We start from the raw sequence: 14,539 nt of genomic DNA, 5'->3' as shown, positions 1-14,539 counted from the left end.
TATCAAGTATGTATTCATCTTGAACATTGACCTCCATAATTACTTTAACATCTTGATTCTCCTGAGAGGTAAGACCCATTTTTAGAATGCTTACTGAAACCAACAGATAACTTTTACACCAGTCAAACCAGCTGATTTATCTTCAATTTTATTGGCAACATACCAATTCTATAGTTAAATAGTGAATTTCTAAACATTGGGTCACAAACTAACAGGCTTCTGAATTACATCCTGAAGACACAAAGGGTATCTGATTATATGGCTCATTTTCTAAGAGAAAGGGTAATAGTGCATTTTCTCCTACACAGAAATATCCTAACAAAACACTTATTGGATGTCAAATATATTTAAGATCCTGCACTACAGAGCATCATTAAGTATTTTAACTGATAAAACTTAAATATTCTGCCATGCCATAAAATACATACTTGTACTTTTGAAAGAAGTTTGGAGCTTCAAAAAGTTTGGACCACTCTGCCTTACTCAGCAAAATTTCATCTGTGATAGCAAGACCTAAATTATAGAAAAACATTTAAGCTTTTTTTTTTTTTTTTTTTTTTAAATACAATCTTATATCCACAGAAAAACAGCTTATTAACCTAGCAGATATTATTGTAGGTAATTTTCCCCATTCAAATTCAAAAGCAATCTACCAATGAGCTTTACATTCTATTCAGATCTTAAGTAATTATTTACACAGATTTACAGTGTTTTCAAAAAACACACTCAAATTAAAATTAATTCTGACTGATGATTACATCTTTGTTTTCTTTGTAACGTACACAGCAAAATTTAAATTTTCACATTCACCACAGTTCACTTCATGTTCACTCCAAAGAGAGATGTCTTTCACTGCTTCAATCATCTATACAAGCTTTTTTTCAATCATCTGTGCAAGGGTTTTGTTGTTGGTTTTTTTTATGATCACAGGGGCAAAGAAACAATAAGAAAATGAGCCACTGCCCAATGAGAACTACCAGTGGTTGCCCCTCTGCACCAAGCCTACTTCTTGCTTTGATTACATTATCTTTTAGCAACTATGATTATTGATGTAGATTACTAGAATAAACTAGTGAATTCAGAGAAAGTCTTATATACATTGCCTTATATCAAGGTCAGCAATCCCACCTGATGGCAGTTACTAATCTATGTGCCAGGACAAGAGCCATAAACATAAACCTAAAAATCAAAGATGTGATTTTCAGAGCACTAGGCACTAATTAATCACCTCGGTTTCTAAAAGTTAAGAAGAATTCTTGACTGAACCACAGAATTCCTTGCTGAATTTAGAACTTCAAGCCACCCAGGTGTAACAGACTAGCTTCACCTCTCGCAAAATAGATTCTGACATACAAAGTTACTTAATATCCCCCCACCAAAGTATACCCAAAATTGAACTATTTTAAATCTTTTTTAATACATTTATATAGAGAGCATAAGATAAATACTTACCTTGTTTAAATTCCTCAACCATGACCATCCGTGTGGAAACGGACACATTGTAGGTAGAGTTCTGCTGTGGGTATGCTGGTGTAATTATAGGCATAAGATGGTACCTATCACTGGGGTTTACCTATACATAACAACAGCCAATCAGTTTATCTTCAAGCACACAGATAAGTTAACAAATTTGGATTTCTCCCTTTGCTAAAACTGAGTCAAGTTCTAAGAGACCTCAGTGTGTCAACCAAGTAAATTTACAAATAGTTCTGAAAAAGTTTAGAAGACAAGGATAGTGCTTTGACAAAGGATACTACTCTGAACCAGTGATGTGGGAGGACCATAACCTGTCAGCACATAAGATGCAGAAATCCAGAAATAACAACTGAAAAGAACCATTTCATTCCCTTTAATAGAAACTAGCTTCTTATTACATCAAAACAAGAATACTTCATCACCACATGAGCATCTTCATAGGAATGACTGTTTTCAGACATTGTGAAAAATATTTATACTTTATTTCTTGGATTATGGAAAATAAAGAGCCAGCCTAAAAACTGAGGCTCTAGGTAACCTGAGAAAAGCAACGCTTGCATTAATATATCTTTTATTGAACAGTACACAGGGAAACAAAAAAGGAGGGACAACACACACACACACACACACGCACGCACACACAAAATACATTTAAAATGGCATTAGGGTAGCAATCTTGTAGGTAGAAAGGATAAAGCCCTGTCATAACTTGTCCCACTATGTCTAGCTGCACAGACAACTCTGTAGTATCACATACTGATCTCAAGCCCACTGTCCCAATAATAACAGTTGATAACAGTAAATATTCTTTGTCTCACACTGCTTAAATGTGGACATCTGTCAGTCAAAAAAACAGATTTAAAATACCAACGGTTTCAAAACTCAACCTCTGGTGCTTACACTATTGCCCCAAAATGATGAGTTGAACATTAAGTAATTTAAAACTGGTAAAACAACACTAAATACATCCACACTATCCTATATTGAAATCTTTGAATATGACTATGTGTCTGTGGCAAACTGTTTCTTTGACTACCTGAAGGATATTCATGTCTAAAGTCTTTAATATGGGTGCTACAAATATTGTAAACAGCATAACCAAAAACTTAAGACATCAAGATATGATCTTCTTTGGTTCAAGATGAAGAGACGTTTACATATACAGTTACATATAACTGAACCCAACCAACTGTGATTGTTGCATTGAAGTGAATTCACTATAATTGCAAAAATTAAGAGACCTTAAGTCTTAAGTTTTAAGATAAGTAATTTTTCAAAAATGCACTGTTGCAAGGCAAATCTAGTCATACTGAATATTTAAGAACACCTGTTACAAAAGTTGTATAAAAAATACATTGTTCAGCAAGTGTCCTTCAAGCAGTAAGTTTACAAAGTTAAGCTTTGCTGCATATTCAGGAGCATCACAGATTACTATGAAGAAGACATACCCAGATATTAATTTTATTAAATCTACAATGAAGTTCACCTACTATTCTTTAAGCAACTGAATTTATTGTACAGTGTGACTTATAGGGGAAAAAATAATACACTAACCCTTGGGTCCCATACAGGCAAATTAAGATTGCATTCTTCTGGCTGTTTCAATAGCACTGGATTTGGCCATTCCCTGTTCAAAAAGATTGTAGCACTGAATAAGACTATTGGATACAACCACGTATGTTCAACAAACAATACTTCTGAATGTGACTCTTCTTAACTCTTCTCAAGCATCATTTTCTCAAGACAAAGCTGGACTAAATGTAGTTCTTCACATAACTTCTAATGTTGAACTACATCATAGCTTTAATTGGCTTCTCCAGAACATCAGAACAATTAATTTCTATTGTTTTGGAACTTTTAAACAAGTAGTTTAGATAACTGAAGTAAACTACTATAAATTCTCCTCAGTGAAAACTGATACTGAATCCATCTTCATGCTAGCCCTTCCATAGACAAAATACAAAAGCAGCTAGCATGATAATTGCTCTGTAGCATCATTGAAAATAATACATACTTAAATAGGAAAGAATTTTCCAATCCAAATTGCAAAAAGAAACCGTACTGAAAGAAACACTAAAAACACAGAAATACCACTTATGCTCCAGATGTCTCTACCATCACAAGCACAGCTAATCTTCCTCATAAAGAGCAGAGAGCAGGTAATTGGTATTCATAAATTAATGCTCCTATGGAATGCACATATAAAATGTACAGCAGTGTAAGGCACAAATAGAGCCTAGAACCAATTTTTCTGTATCAGACTCAATATGCTCTATCCTCAGAGGCTATAAAACCTATGAATTCAGAACAGCAAAACTACAGAACTAAGGAAAAGCTGCTATGCTTGAAATAAAGGTACATTTTGCTGCATTGATTCTAAACATATGTCCATGTCTGATAAACAATACAGTCTCCAGAGATGTTCCTTCAGGAGAAGCAGTGTTTGTAACCTGCAAAGCATACTTCTATCCAGTTCACTTTAAATTTACTTGGAACTTTCCCACTCTTCTCCTAAGTTATACAAACCAGCTTTCTAAGGTAACTATCTCAGTAATACGAAACCAAACACCTGCATCTCCACATTCACAAAATTAAAAAAATAAAAATAAAAATCAACAACAAAAAAACTTGCCACTGGTTCTCTTGAACTGTATTTAAATTATGCCTAACCAGTTACTGATATACCTTTTTTCACCATCATCTCAGTATCTGAATGTCAAATGACTTCAGATTTCTGATGCCTGCTCTTATTTAGCCTCATATAAGGATGGAGGGTAATGTTGATTTACAATAAATACTTAAGAAAATTAATTAAAAAACTAAGTATTTTTGTTTCAGTTACTTTAAGAAAAAGACTTGTTGGATGACTTTTATTGAAAAACCCAAGCTAACTATTTTCTGGCAGCAAGAACAATGCTTATCACTCTTAACTTAATCTGGTAGCAGCTGAAAAAGATACCATAAAAACAGGACTAAAATTTAGTGTCTACAAAACAATTTTATTTTAGTGTAAACTAAATTTTAAAAAAACATACCATTTAGAAAACACCAAGAAAAATTTATGTACAAGAGTTGATGCTATTGCATTTGGATAAAGCTGGCAAGTTCTTGCTACTAGCATAGCCCAGGAAACACCGCCAAGGAAACCTAGTATATTGGAATAGATGTTGTGGCCTGTAAATTGAGAAGGAAAGAGACAAAAAAGAGAGAGTTATCAGCAACCTTAAGAGTTAATGAAAACTTCACAAGTTTTGGAATAAAACTGCTTACGTTTTGCCCATAGTTTGATAGCTCTCAGTGTTAACCTGAAGTTGTCAATGTTTGGTACTAGATGCAGAATTTCATCGGTTACCCGGCAACCTGCCAATACAAAAAAACCTATTACATTTGCTGCCTCAAGTTTTTTTGCTCTCTTCTTCTCTCACACCTTAAAATTTGTCAAACTTTAGATCAGCATGCTAGAAGCTTATTTGGTACTTTGAAACTGTTCTTTTGAATCTGAAAACTTGATTATTTTGTCAGTTGATAATTTTCATCTTGTTTTTACAGCAGCACAGAAAGCCTGGAAGCCTTAAGACAAAGCCTGCAGGAATTTATGACAAGAACAAGCTAAAGAGAACAGCGTTTCAACATATTCACTGTATCATTACTACATATCTTCAGGCTTAAAGAATAACATTATATGCATTTATATTACTTGATGTATTTAAAAGGAATTTAAAAGGAATTAAAGGAATAATAGTAATAGTTAATATAAGCTGCAGAGAGCTGCTTGCAAAAAATAAAAATTAAAAAAAAATTATATATTCTCCTAAGGAATAGGAGGAAAATGTGAAAAGAGAAACATGAATTCTAGAAAGCACACAAGGACGAATTTCACAAAACAATGGGAATTGGGATAATCCTAGCACCCCATTGCCAAGAATTTACAATTTTCACTTGATATTATCAAATGTTCAGACTGTACAGAAACCAGTGATACATGTGCTCCTCTCCCTCGTGTGCCAAGCTGCATATTGGCTGGAGTCCTATCCTCCCCTCCATAAATAGGTATTTTTAAAGCTGTAGTATTACAGACATGTAAGTGTTATTCAAGCTGGTAAACTATTACAGATCCCAACTCTAGCTGGGAGAATTTTGAGATCCCCAATTGATATCCTTGAAGTAATTCTGTATAAGTTTATGCATGCTAAAAGATACAGAATTTTTAAAACATGCAGACATCTTTATTTATATAGAAATAGGTAGTTCTATACATTAAAAGTCTTGCAGTCTTATTAGTTTCTACAGGGCATCATTTATTCAATTGAAAGGAAAAGCTTCATAAAAATCTGGCCGACAAAAAACAACTCTGATATGGAGTTCCTGCATTTTTAGCTAAGTCTGCAACTCATCTAATACATCAAACAATCCAGGATACTTATTAAAAGATTTGACAAAGTCTGTATAAAATTTGCATATACATACCATTAAGACTTCGTATGCATCTAATGTCTAAATTTTTAAGTAGGCTATCATCTCGGAGGTCTAAGTCCTCAGGAATAGTTTGCAGTGCTAATCTTGCAAACAAAATATCAATCTTTAAACAAAGAAAAAAATAGAAAAACATTAGATAGCTCTTCTTCTCTTCTGTAATCCATTTTTATTAAGTTGACTAACACTAAGTACAGCACTCTTTCTAGTATAACTAATCTATTTAAACAACACACAGTAACACCCCTCACAATCATTAAATGAACCATTTTTAGATGTTCTGTCTATTTTAAGACATCTTTTCCAAGAGGGTAAGATGTATATTAAGACCAATGCATAAAAATTATGCCCATTGTTAATATAAAAATCCGCGAGGGACAAATACCACTTCTAGGTCCAGAATACTGGCACAGTAGAATTTCGTGAATTATGAAAAGGTAAGCCAGAATGAACTGAAATAGTTGACACTGTCACCAAAATACAGAAAAAGAGCAGAAATTTCTATTTGAGTTGGAAATACTATGTCAGTTGCTCCAAAAGTAATGTCTCCTATTTATTTCCACAGAAACTACAACAGATATGAAGAGCACAATATTATTATTTGACAGAAAAGACTCTCAGTTAAAAAACACTTTTCAACACAGTCACTACACAACTACACATTTTCATCAATGATGAACAAGAGCCTGCATGCCACACTCGTAAAAATCTGCATGGTCATCCAGAATGCGGCTTCACATTTTTTCCCCACTTGGAAGAATTCAATCTCACACCTTCGCTTCTAAAGCACTACCAATCAGAACTATTCCCCTACTGCCATCTGTCACAAAATGGCAACAAAATGTAACTGAATATTCTCCAGAGAGTTCCACTTCTACTGCCAGACCAGCAACATATGCGTCTGATGTCCATGAGCCAAGATAATAAAATAGAAGGCATTAATTTCTGAGTAACTATCACTCTATACTTCTCATTGAAAGTAAATTCAAAATGAACTACTATGACCATTAGAAAGCCTAGCAGCTCAGAAGTTCTTCAATAATAAAGATATTCCAAATCAGGAAACGAATTGCCTACTCTGTATCATTTTGTGGCCAGAAAAAAACAAATCATTCATCTACAAGAAGAAGCAAAATTCAAGAATACTCCTTCTTATTTTAAGCAATAGTATAAAACACAACTAACAGAAAATTTTGAAATCTCACTGACAAGATCACTACATAACTGATCACTGAGGCCTTTCCCTCAGATCTAAATGTTTCTTCACAGAAGAGAAATTAACTCCTGGCACTTTCTACCTTTATTGTTAAAGAAAAACTAAAGGAAAATCTTCCAATACCAATGTACTTGACACAAACAAAACCATTAGAAACAAGATCTGCACAAAAGACGACTTCTTATCATGAGTTTGTTCAAGACAAGAGAACTATTTAATGTACTGTCAGAAATATGGGTTAAGTCTCCATTCATAAATCTAAACCATCATTTCCCATCATTTACAGATGAGTGAGCAGAGCTAAATTCTATTACACTTATAGTAGATAGTCCTTTTAGTTCTCCTGTTTTCACTTTTCAATATTACAGAGAGAGAGTAAACATTGGTTAGAATGTGAGTGAAAAAAAAATACAAATAACCAACAATACCTATGACAAGTTTCAATATTTAGTATGAATATTTGAGTTAAGTAAAAAGTTATCCAGAAGAATATTTCTAGTGTCCAACTGTACGGACAATAATAAACTGTCTAAAATAAATGAAAAATCATATTCTAGCTTACCATATAGTATCACATACCTCTGCACATCTCTTTAATTTGGAATAAGTACATCTCTCCAACTAAGCATCAACTTACATAAATGTCAGTGAAAATACAAGAAAGTAAAGCTGGAATTGTGAGATGACTCATCATCTTCTGGAGACTCAGAAACTGCCAGTACCCTAAGGACGATTATAATTGCAAGGAAGAGATCCAAATGACACTGGGAGAGAATGAGCTCTCGAGTCTTGCACACAGTGCTACACCTAACTATGGTTACTCTTCAAACTGTTTAACATGTCAGATAATTAGCAGGGGTATTTTTTCCTCACTGTGAACTACCCTCACACCCACCAGTTAGAGTTTTATTCACGTAAAACTCTGAGAAACTGTGTATATAAACATGTATATTTCTATCATGTATTTTTGTCTTGTCATCAAGAAAGCGACAGGTTGTCTGTAAGATGGTTGTCTGTAAGATGGTCTGAAAAAGATTTATAGTATCTTCTTCTAACAAAGCAGAAACGTTTTCCTCAGCATGTCCCAAAATACTAAAAATCAGGTTAAGCAAGTTTATCACTCCACAAGAACTGATCTGTGAGGCTACAGACAAAATGGACAGAAGCAGTAACTCTGGTCACCTTAACAAAAGCATGAAGAGATAGAGGTGAAAGGACTAGCTAACTCCCTTCAGCAACACATTTTTAAGATTTTCCTTTAGTATAAGCTATTAAAGCATATCTGAATTTGAGATTTGAGTAGTTAATAACTAATAGTAAAAAACCTAGTGAAGAAATTTATGAACTAAATTATTTTCAACGTTAATTCTTTAATAATGCTAATACTGGTACCCTATAGGTCAGTGACTAATCAATACAAGTGGGTAAGAGAAAAAAAAAAAAAAAAAAAGAACAGGGAGATCTTCACACAACTTCTTAAGCAGGTTAAGAAAGGCTGGTCTTAAAGGTGCGCTTTAAAGTTTCACAACCAAGGACTGTTATCAATTACGTGAATATGAATTTAGAACAGTCACTGTAATGGAATTTGTATTCATCAATATTATTTAAGGAAATGCTGAAATCTTTGTTTTAATCATGTTCTACCAAAATGAAATGTAAAATCTTTACCTCTATTCCATCAAAACATAGTTTAATAACTGGGACAAAAGCTTCTTCAACAGCCTAGGGGAAAAAAAAAAGTTGTATTTTACTTTCAATTTACAATCTTTACAATCAAGCTTCTTTTTCTCCTCTTTTCCTCTAAATATTCTAAGCCAACCTATGGAGATTTTCATTTTAACAAGCATCTTATATTCTATTGTTTCTGCAATAATATTATACGAGAAATGACAAAAAGACAATTTAATTCACATTAAAAAAAAATCAAATATCTTTTCTAAATGGGGTCATTAATGAGATACTCAAACAAATAGCATCTTCAACAAACATAAGAAATATTGTATCTATTCTGCAATCTGCTAGGAATACCACCTTCCTGAATTTCAGACTACATGCAAATATGCAGAGGACTGTCTTTGTAAAAGCTTGAATCACAACTGAAGAAATTTATAGTAAATTTTGAAAGCCAGATTATTAAAAAGAATTCAGACAACACAGCATTAAAACAGTAGTTTCAGTGCATGTAGCATTACCACCAGATGTTTGCACTACACTGATGGAGTTACTAACTATGGGATGCAAGGAGCAAGAGAACACTGCAGGGACAGACAAGTTTATTTTAGGACAGAGTCGGACTAAACCAAAGTTTAAGATTTGCCAGCAATTATCTTCATCTAAGGAAAAAGAACTGCGGCTGAGAGATTCTACTCTAACCTCACACTATGAAAAATTAAAACTCCCAGTAGCTGACCTAGGAAGGCTTGTCATTCAGGTATAATAGAGAACAAAATTCTTCTTTTTTTTTTTGCTACTCTCTTTTTCTTTCCTTTTACACAATGGCAATCTTGCACAAGCATCTAAAAATGCAACCTCACTTTTCAGAATCACAGTTGACAGACAACATAAAATATCTAGTAAATATCAATCACTGTAATGGTTTACATATCCACAGCATTAGAAAGTATACTGTTGTGCTACTGTTTATAAAACTTTCATCAAAAACAAATTAGCCTGAAAAAAAAATCAGGACGGAATACTTTTACATTTGCCTCTGCCACAGAAATCAAGCAAAAATTTTACAACACAGGGCCAGGAGTTTCTTCTGTCATCCAGACTTCGAAACTATTGTATCCAGTAAATGAAACAATCAAACAAAAAAAAAATTGCAAGAATCTCTAAATATTTCACATATGTTGATACATTTTGCAACAATTTAACTAAAAATCCACTGCAAGCCTTGACAGTAAATTTGCAATTACTTATTTAAGGAACCATCTTGCACTTTTCAACATTATCACTTCAGACAGCTCTATTAAGGAAATCACATACCCTCAAATCTTTTACTTCTTCTTGCTGTTTCAGTTTTTCATAAAATGATGTGAAAAAATCACTTCTTTCAACATGTCTTGGTGCAACACACAGGGCATCAATATCAGCACCTGTAAATGTTCATTGATGCAAGTACGTTACTCACACTTCACACACATGAAATGCCAACAATAGTCAGATTTTTCTTCTAGAATAAAACAAAATTTAGTTTTTCTTTCTATAGCTGCTCCCAGAGTTGACTGGGAATGACTTTTAAAAAGTCACAAAACACACAATACATATATCCTTTTATTTTGCCATATTTGCAATAATTTTCAAAATGAACAAGCCATGAGAAGCCAAGTATGCAACCTTCTTGGTTTTTTTAAGCAATTTCCAATGTGTCCCCCCCCCTTCCCTTTTTACAAACCACAAGAACATGGACAGATCCATGTTTTAACTTACAATGAAGACTAGAAGTGGCTGACAAAAATCTAACACTTCAGCACGACACTTAGAGATACATCACTATCTCAGACATAAAACAGTTTTTATAATAAATGCAAATTTTACCTTTTGTATGGACCCCTAATCTATAGGATCCAAATGTAAAAATTTTTCCTCCAACATTTTCTATTACAGACTGTGGAAGATTCTAAACAGAGCAAATAAAATTGGTTATTTTTACTGTAGCAAATTATAATGGCACATGTACTATAAAAGGAAAAATATCCATAAAATTCATGTTATTACAGATTAACATCTTTTTGAATAGCAGATCAGTCCTTAAATAGATGTTGTTTCAGATTAAAAGAGAAGTACATTTTGCATTTGTATAACTTATTTGTAATGTCACAACTATGCTAAACATTACTGCTTCAGTCTTGGTAGTCATTTCAGCAGTTCTATACTTCAGGAGCTTTAAAATATTACAGATGCTCAACTCACCTTTCTTAATGTTCAAGCAATTTAAGCTGACTTCGAAATTATGATATTTTAATTTAAAGCAACAGAAAAATATCATTTACATTACCAATGTTTATTAAATTACTTTCATTCAGAGACATCAAGATTACATTCTTTAAGGTAAGTTTGTGTTTGTGAGAAGAGTTATTTTGCAATAAAATTGTTTAGTTACATTTACTATCATGAAGATACTGAAGTTCCAAGGTTTGTATATTTAAAGAACTTTCAAAGCCACAGCTTCACAGTGGCCAAAGACAGTTATCATTTCAGAACAGGATGCACTATGTTACAATTCACTGGTAGTCACACAGCAAAAGACATGAAGAAATTCAAAACAAACTATAAAATTATGTATGTTGGATGAACTTCAAGTAGTTTCAGATCTTACACCAGTCAAGATTAAGTCTCTATTTTGTTTCCAACGAACAACTTGTACATAATGTGCTTTGTTCCTTCATAACGTCCTTTCTTCATCTTTTTTTTTTAAATAACCTTGTACTTGTCTAAATGCTCATGTCATAAGAGAACGAATAAAACCCTAAACATGCTCAAAACAAAAACAGCTAAAAAAAAAAATAACTAGAGTTCTCTTCTCCTATGATGCATCATTTTTAAATCGGTAATATATATTGAAAATATCTTGATACTGCAGTCTTAGACTGAATTATCTCAAGTAAAATACATCCATACCTTGCTTTCACTGATTTCCCGTATCCATTCCTTTACCAGGTTGTTTAGTTTTCCCAAAATTAAAATCCTATTGATAAAACAGCAGAATCACAAACCACGAACACAGTAATGCCTTAAGACCTTGATAATCATTATATGATGAATCGACTAGAGTAACATTGTAGATCTAATTAAAGATCTCATCTCTAAAATACAATGAAACAAAGTCACTCTTAAAATAGTCACACCACTTTTTCTTCCTTAAAGATATTTCAGTCATTTAAGTTTTGAAGCAATGCAAGCATGCAAAGTCTACACACATTTTAGATAAATGGATTCTACTCACTTTCAAAAAATAAAAACTGATTAAACCACATGAATCTTAAAGAAAAGTGAGAAAAAAAAATTCTAACAAGCTTATTGACAAGAAAAAAAGACGAGAAATAAATAAATAAAACAGTTACAGGAAAAAAATGCAAGCCTATCTCCTATATTTAAAGGCTATTTTAATCTCTATATTCTAACATACTCCTCTTGAGGGTAGAAAATAAAGTATTCAATATTTCAGAAAGCTTTTAAAAAAGCACCTAAAAGAATGCAAACATGCTTGGGGTTCAGTTACTAACCATGTGAATGTTGAGATAAGAGAAAACTGGTGCAATTGTGTTTGCTCACCTGCGTTGCAGTTCTTCTTCCTCTTCAAATACACCGTAGGGTTTAAGGGTTTCAATCAATTTCTGGGTAAGCATGCAGTCAATCTCCTTGGGGGCAGCTAAACTGATAGGTGAGGTAATGCCATAATGCTTCTGCAGTTGCTGTGTTTGTGATCCCTGGGTTGTAACAGGACTAATAAAGACAATTGGATAATGTTACTGACAGAAACAACATATATATTTCATTCTTATCTGAGTAGCAAACACATCACACGCCAAGGAAAATAAAATTAAGCCTACTGGTAGTCACATCCCAGACCAACTTGCATTAATTCTGAGTTATTACCGATAGTGGTACAATTACTTTTCTCTTGCACTGTTGCAAATTTCTATGAGGCACATCTTCTGTATCAGTTGACGTTACACAAAACACTCGCCTAAGAAAGCAAGCTTTGGCACATTCTGAGCTCAACAGCATCACATAATTACCTTTAAGATGACTTCTCTTCTGGCTAGCAATACAGGATGGTTTAGAAAAACAATGACAGCTCAATTTTTGTTGGCAAAAGTACTGTGATACTGTGAATCAAGGCTATATGTATGTTTTAGGCTGAAAGGAACCTTTCAGGATCATCTTTTCAAACTAAGCATAGCTATCAGTCAAACTACAAGCACAAGAATAGTATTCAAGTCAATTCCCCAGATTTCAAGGTTTTGAAAGGACAGATAAGCAAGCAAGAGTGTTTCACGAGAAACACAGAGGTGAAGGTATCATAATATTATGAAATCAGTAACTGCCTTCTTAGATTAGCATCTGGAGTACGTGAACAGCCAGGCAGTTTTTGATGATCAGTATATATTTGTGACACTCATGTTCAAGAACTTATTTTCAGAGCAGTAATTCTGAGTATTTCAAAACTAAATGTGCTCCTATGACACATACAAGTGTTTACACTCCATGACTGCTGCATGCTATGCTCATATAGTTAAAGCTTATTTGAACTAACAAAAACAGTTAAAAACCCTTAAACTTGCTCCAGATCATAGAAATGATATATTCCTAACATGTACAATAGCCAAATTTTAACTGTTAAGAACTTAGCACCCTTGCTGCTTATATACTTCAGAGATGTAAAAACTACCCTATTTAAATCTGTATTAAAGTAGCTCTAAATGTTACTTGCAGCATTAAAAACTAGTTTTATATGGACATATTGACAAGTTTCCTCTAAGTTATGTATATTACTATATCTGAAAGTGACAAATCACAAAGTAATACCAAAAAGAATGCTTCCTGTAAAATATGAAACAAACTTGTTTATTAGCTCTTACAAGACCAGCATTATAATCCCTCATCAAAACACATCTCAAGAAAAGCAGACATTAAATAAATAGCTATTTCAAAAAGCTTTTCCAACATCTAAATCATTATCTGAACATTAAAGCAATATTTGTATGAAGATGTTTAATATTCAGTGTTACACTCTTGCTACACAACCTTACTCCTTCAATATTATAATGCAATGTTTGCATTTAACACCCGATGTACATAATATATTACTAGTTTTGGCTCAGATTAGACATTAATACTTCTTCTTCATGAATTCAGCTATTCATTCTACAAGGGAAAAGGCTCTATTACCAATTTGGTCTCCTTCAGCTTTCATAAAATCTAAAAAGCAATTTGTCTCTGTAAGATATTCAGACTGACCATGTCTATGAAAGTCTCGTTGTTTGCAAATGTAACACTCCCCTATGTATCACTGTATTGTCACTCCTCCATGTTTACACACATGACTGCATTTCCAAAAATAAAATAAAACAAAATAAAATTTTCACCTAACTACTGCACTACTAAGAAAAGCTACTGCACAACTTTATTTTCACTTCCATAATCTGGTCATCATCTGCTCAGGACTTAATTCCTCATTTTTATGAAGACTATGAATTATTATGAATATTAATAAAAGCATATTGACTTAAACTGACCAAAACCAAGAAAAACAAGTATAACTTTCCACAGGTTAAACTGATTTAATTCAAGTGATTTTGAGCCCTATGATTTATTCTATTGCACGCTAAGCTTTTCTGCTTAGCAAGTCCTCACATAACTGTCCTG

At 33.2% G+C, this 14,539-nt stretch overlaps 1 protein-coding gene across 4 annotated transcripts in view; it reads right to left on the bottom strand.

Moving 5' to 3' along the window:
* Window positions 1-14,539, bottom strand: part of PAPOLA (poly(A) polymerase alpha) — a 40,363-nt gene that overhangs the window by 18,599 nt on the left and 7,225 nt on the right. For all 4 annotated transcript variants that reach the window (XR_014883749.1, XM_085225574.1, XM_085225575.1 and 1 more), the window contains exons 2-12: window positions 12,443-12,613; window positions 11,789-11,855; window positions 10,706-10,787; window positions 10,154-10,263; window positions 8,834-8,887; window positions 5,944-6,055; window positions 4,747-4,836; window positions 4,512-4,650; window positions 3,031-3,103; window positions 1,453-1,573; window positions 429-513 (exon numbers count right to left, since the gene is read on the bottom strand). Coding sequence is in view for 3 of the 4 variants with exons in the window: in XM_085225574.1 (XP_085081700.1) it covers window positions 429-513; window positions 1,453-1,573; window positions 3,031-3,103; window positions 4,512-4,650; window positions 4,747-4,836; window positions 5,944-6,055; window positions 8,834-8,887; window positions 10,154-10,263; window positions 10,706-10,787; window positions 11,789-11,855; window positions 12,443-12,613 (1,104 nt within the window). In the remaining variant the exon portion in view is untranslated. The remainder of the gene's footprint in view (window positions 1-428; window positions 514-1,452; window positions 1,574-3,030; window positions 3,104-4,511; window positions 4,651-4,746; window positions 4,837-5,943; window positions 6,056-8,833; window positions 8,888-10,153; window positions 10,264-10,705; window positions 10,788-11,788; window positions 11,856-12,442; window positions 12,614-14,539) is intronic.

Source organism: Meleagris gallopavo, chromosome 5 (genome assembly GCF_905368555.1).
Source record: "Meleagris gallopavo chromosome 5, MGAL_WU_HG_1.1, whole genome shotgun sequence".
Lineage (NCBI taxonomy): Eukaryota > Metazoa > Chordata > Aves > Galliformes > Phasianidae > Meleagris > Meleagris gallopavo.
Note: the sequence above shows the minus strand (reverse complement) of the source record. Positions and strands in the feature narration are given on the sequence as shown.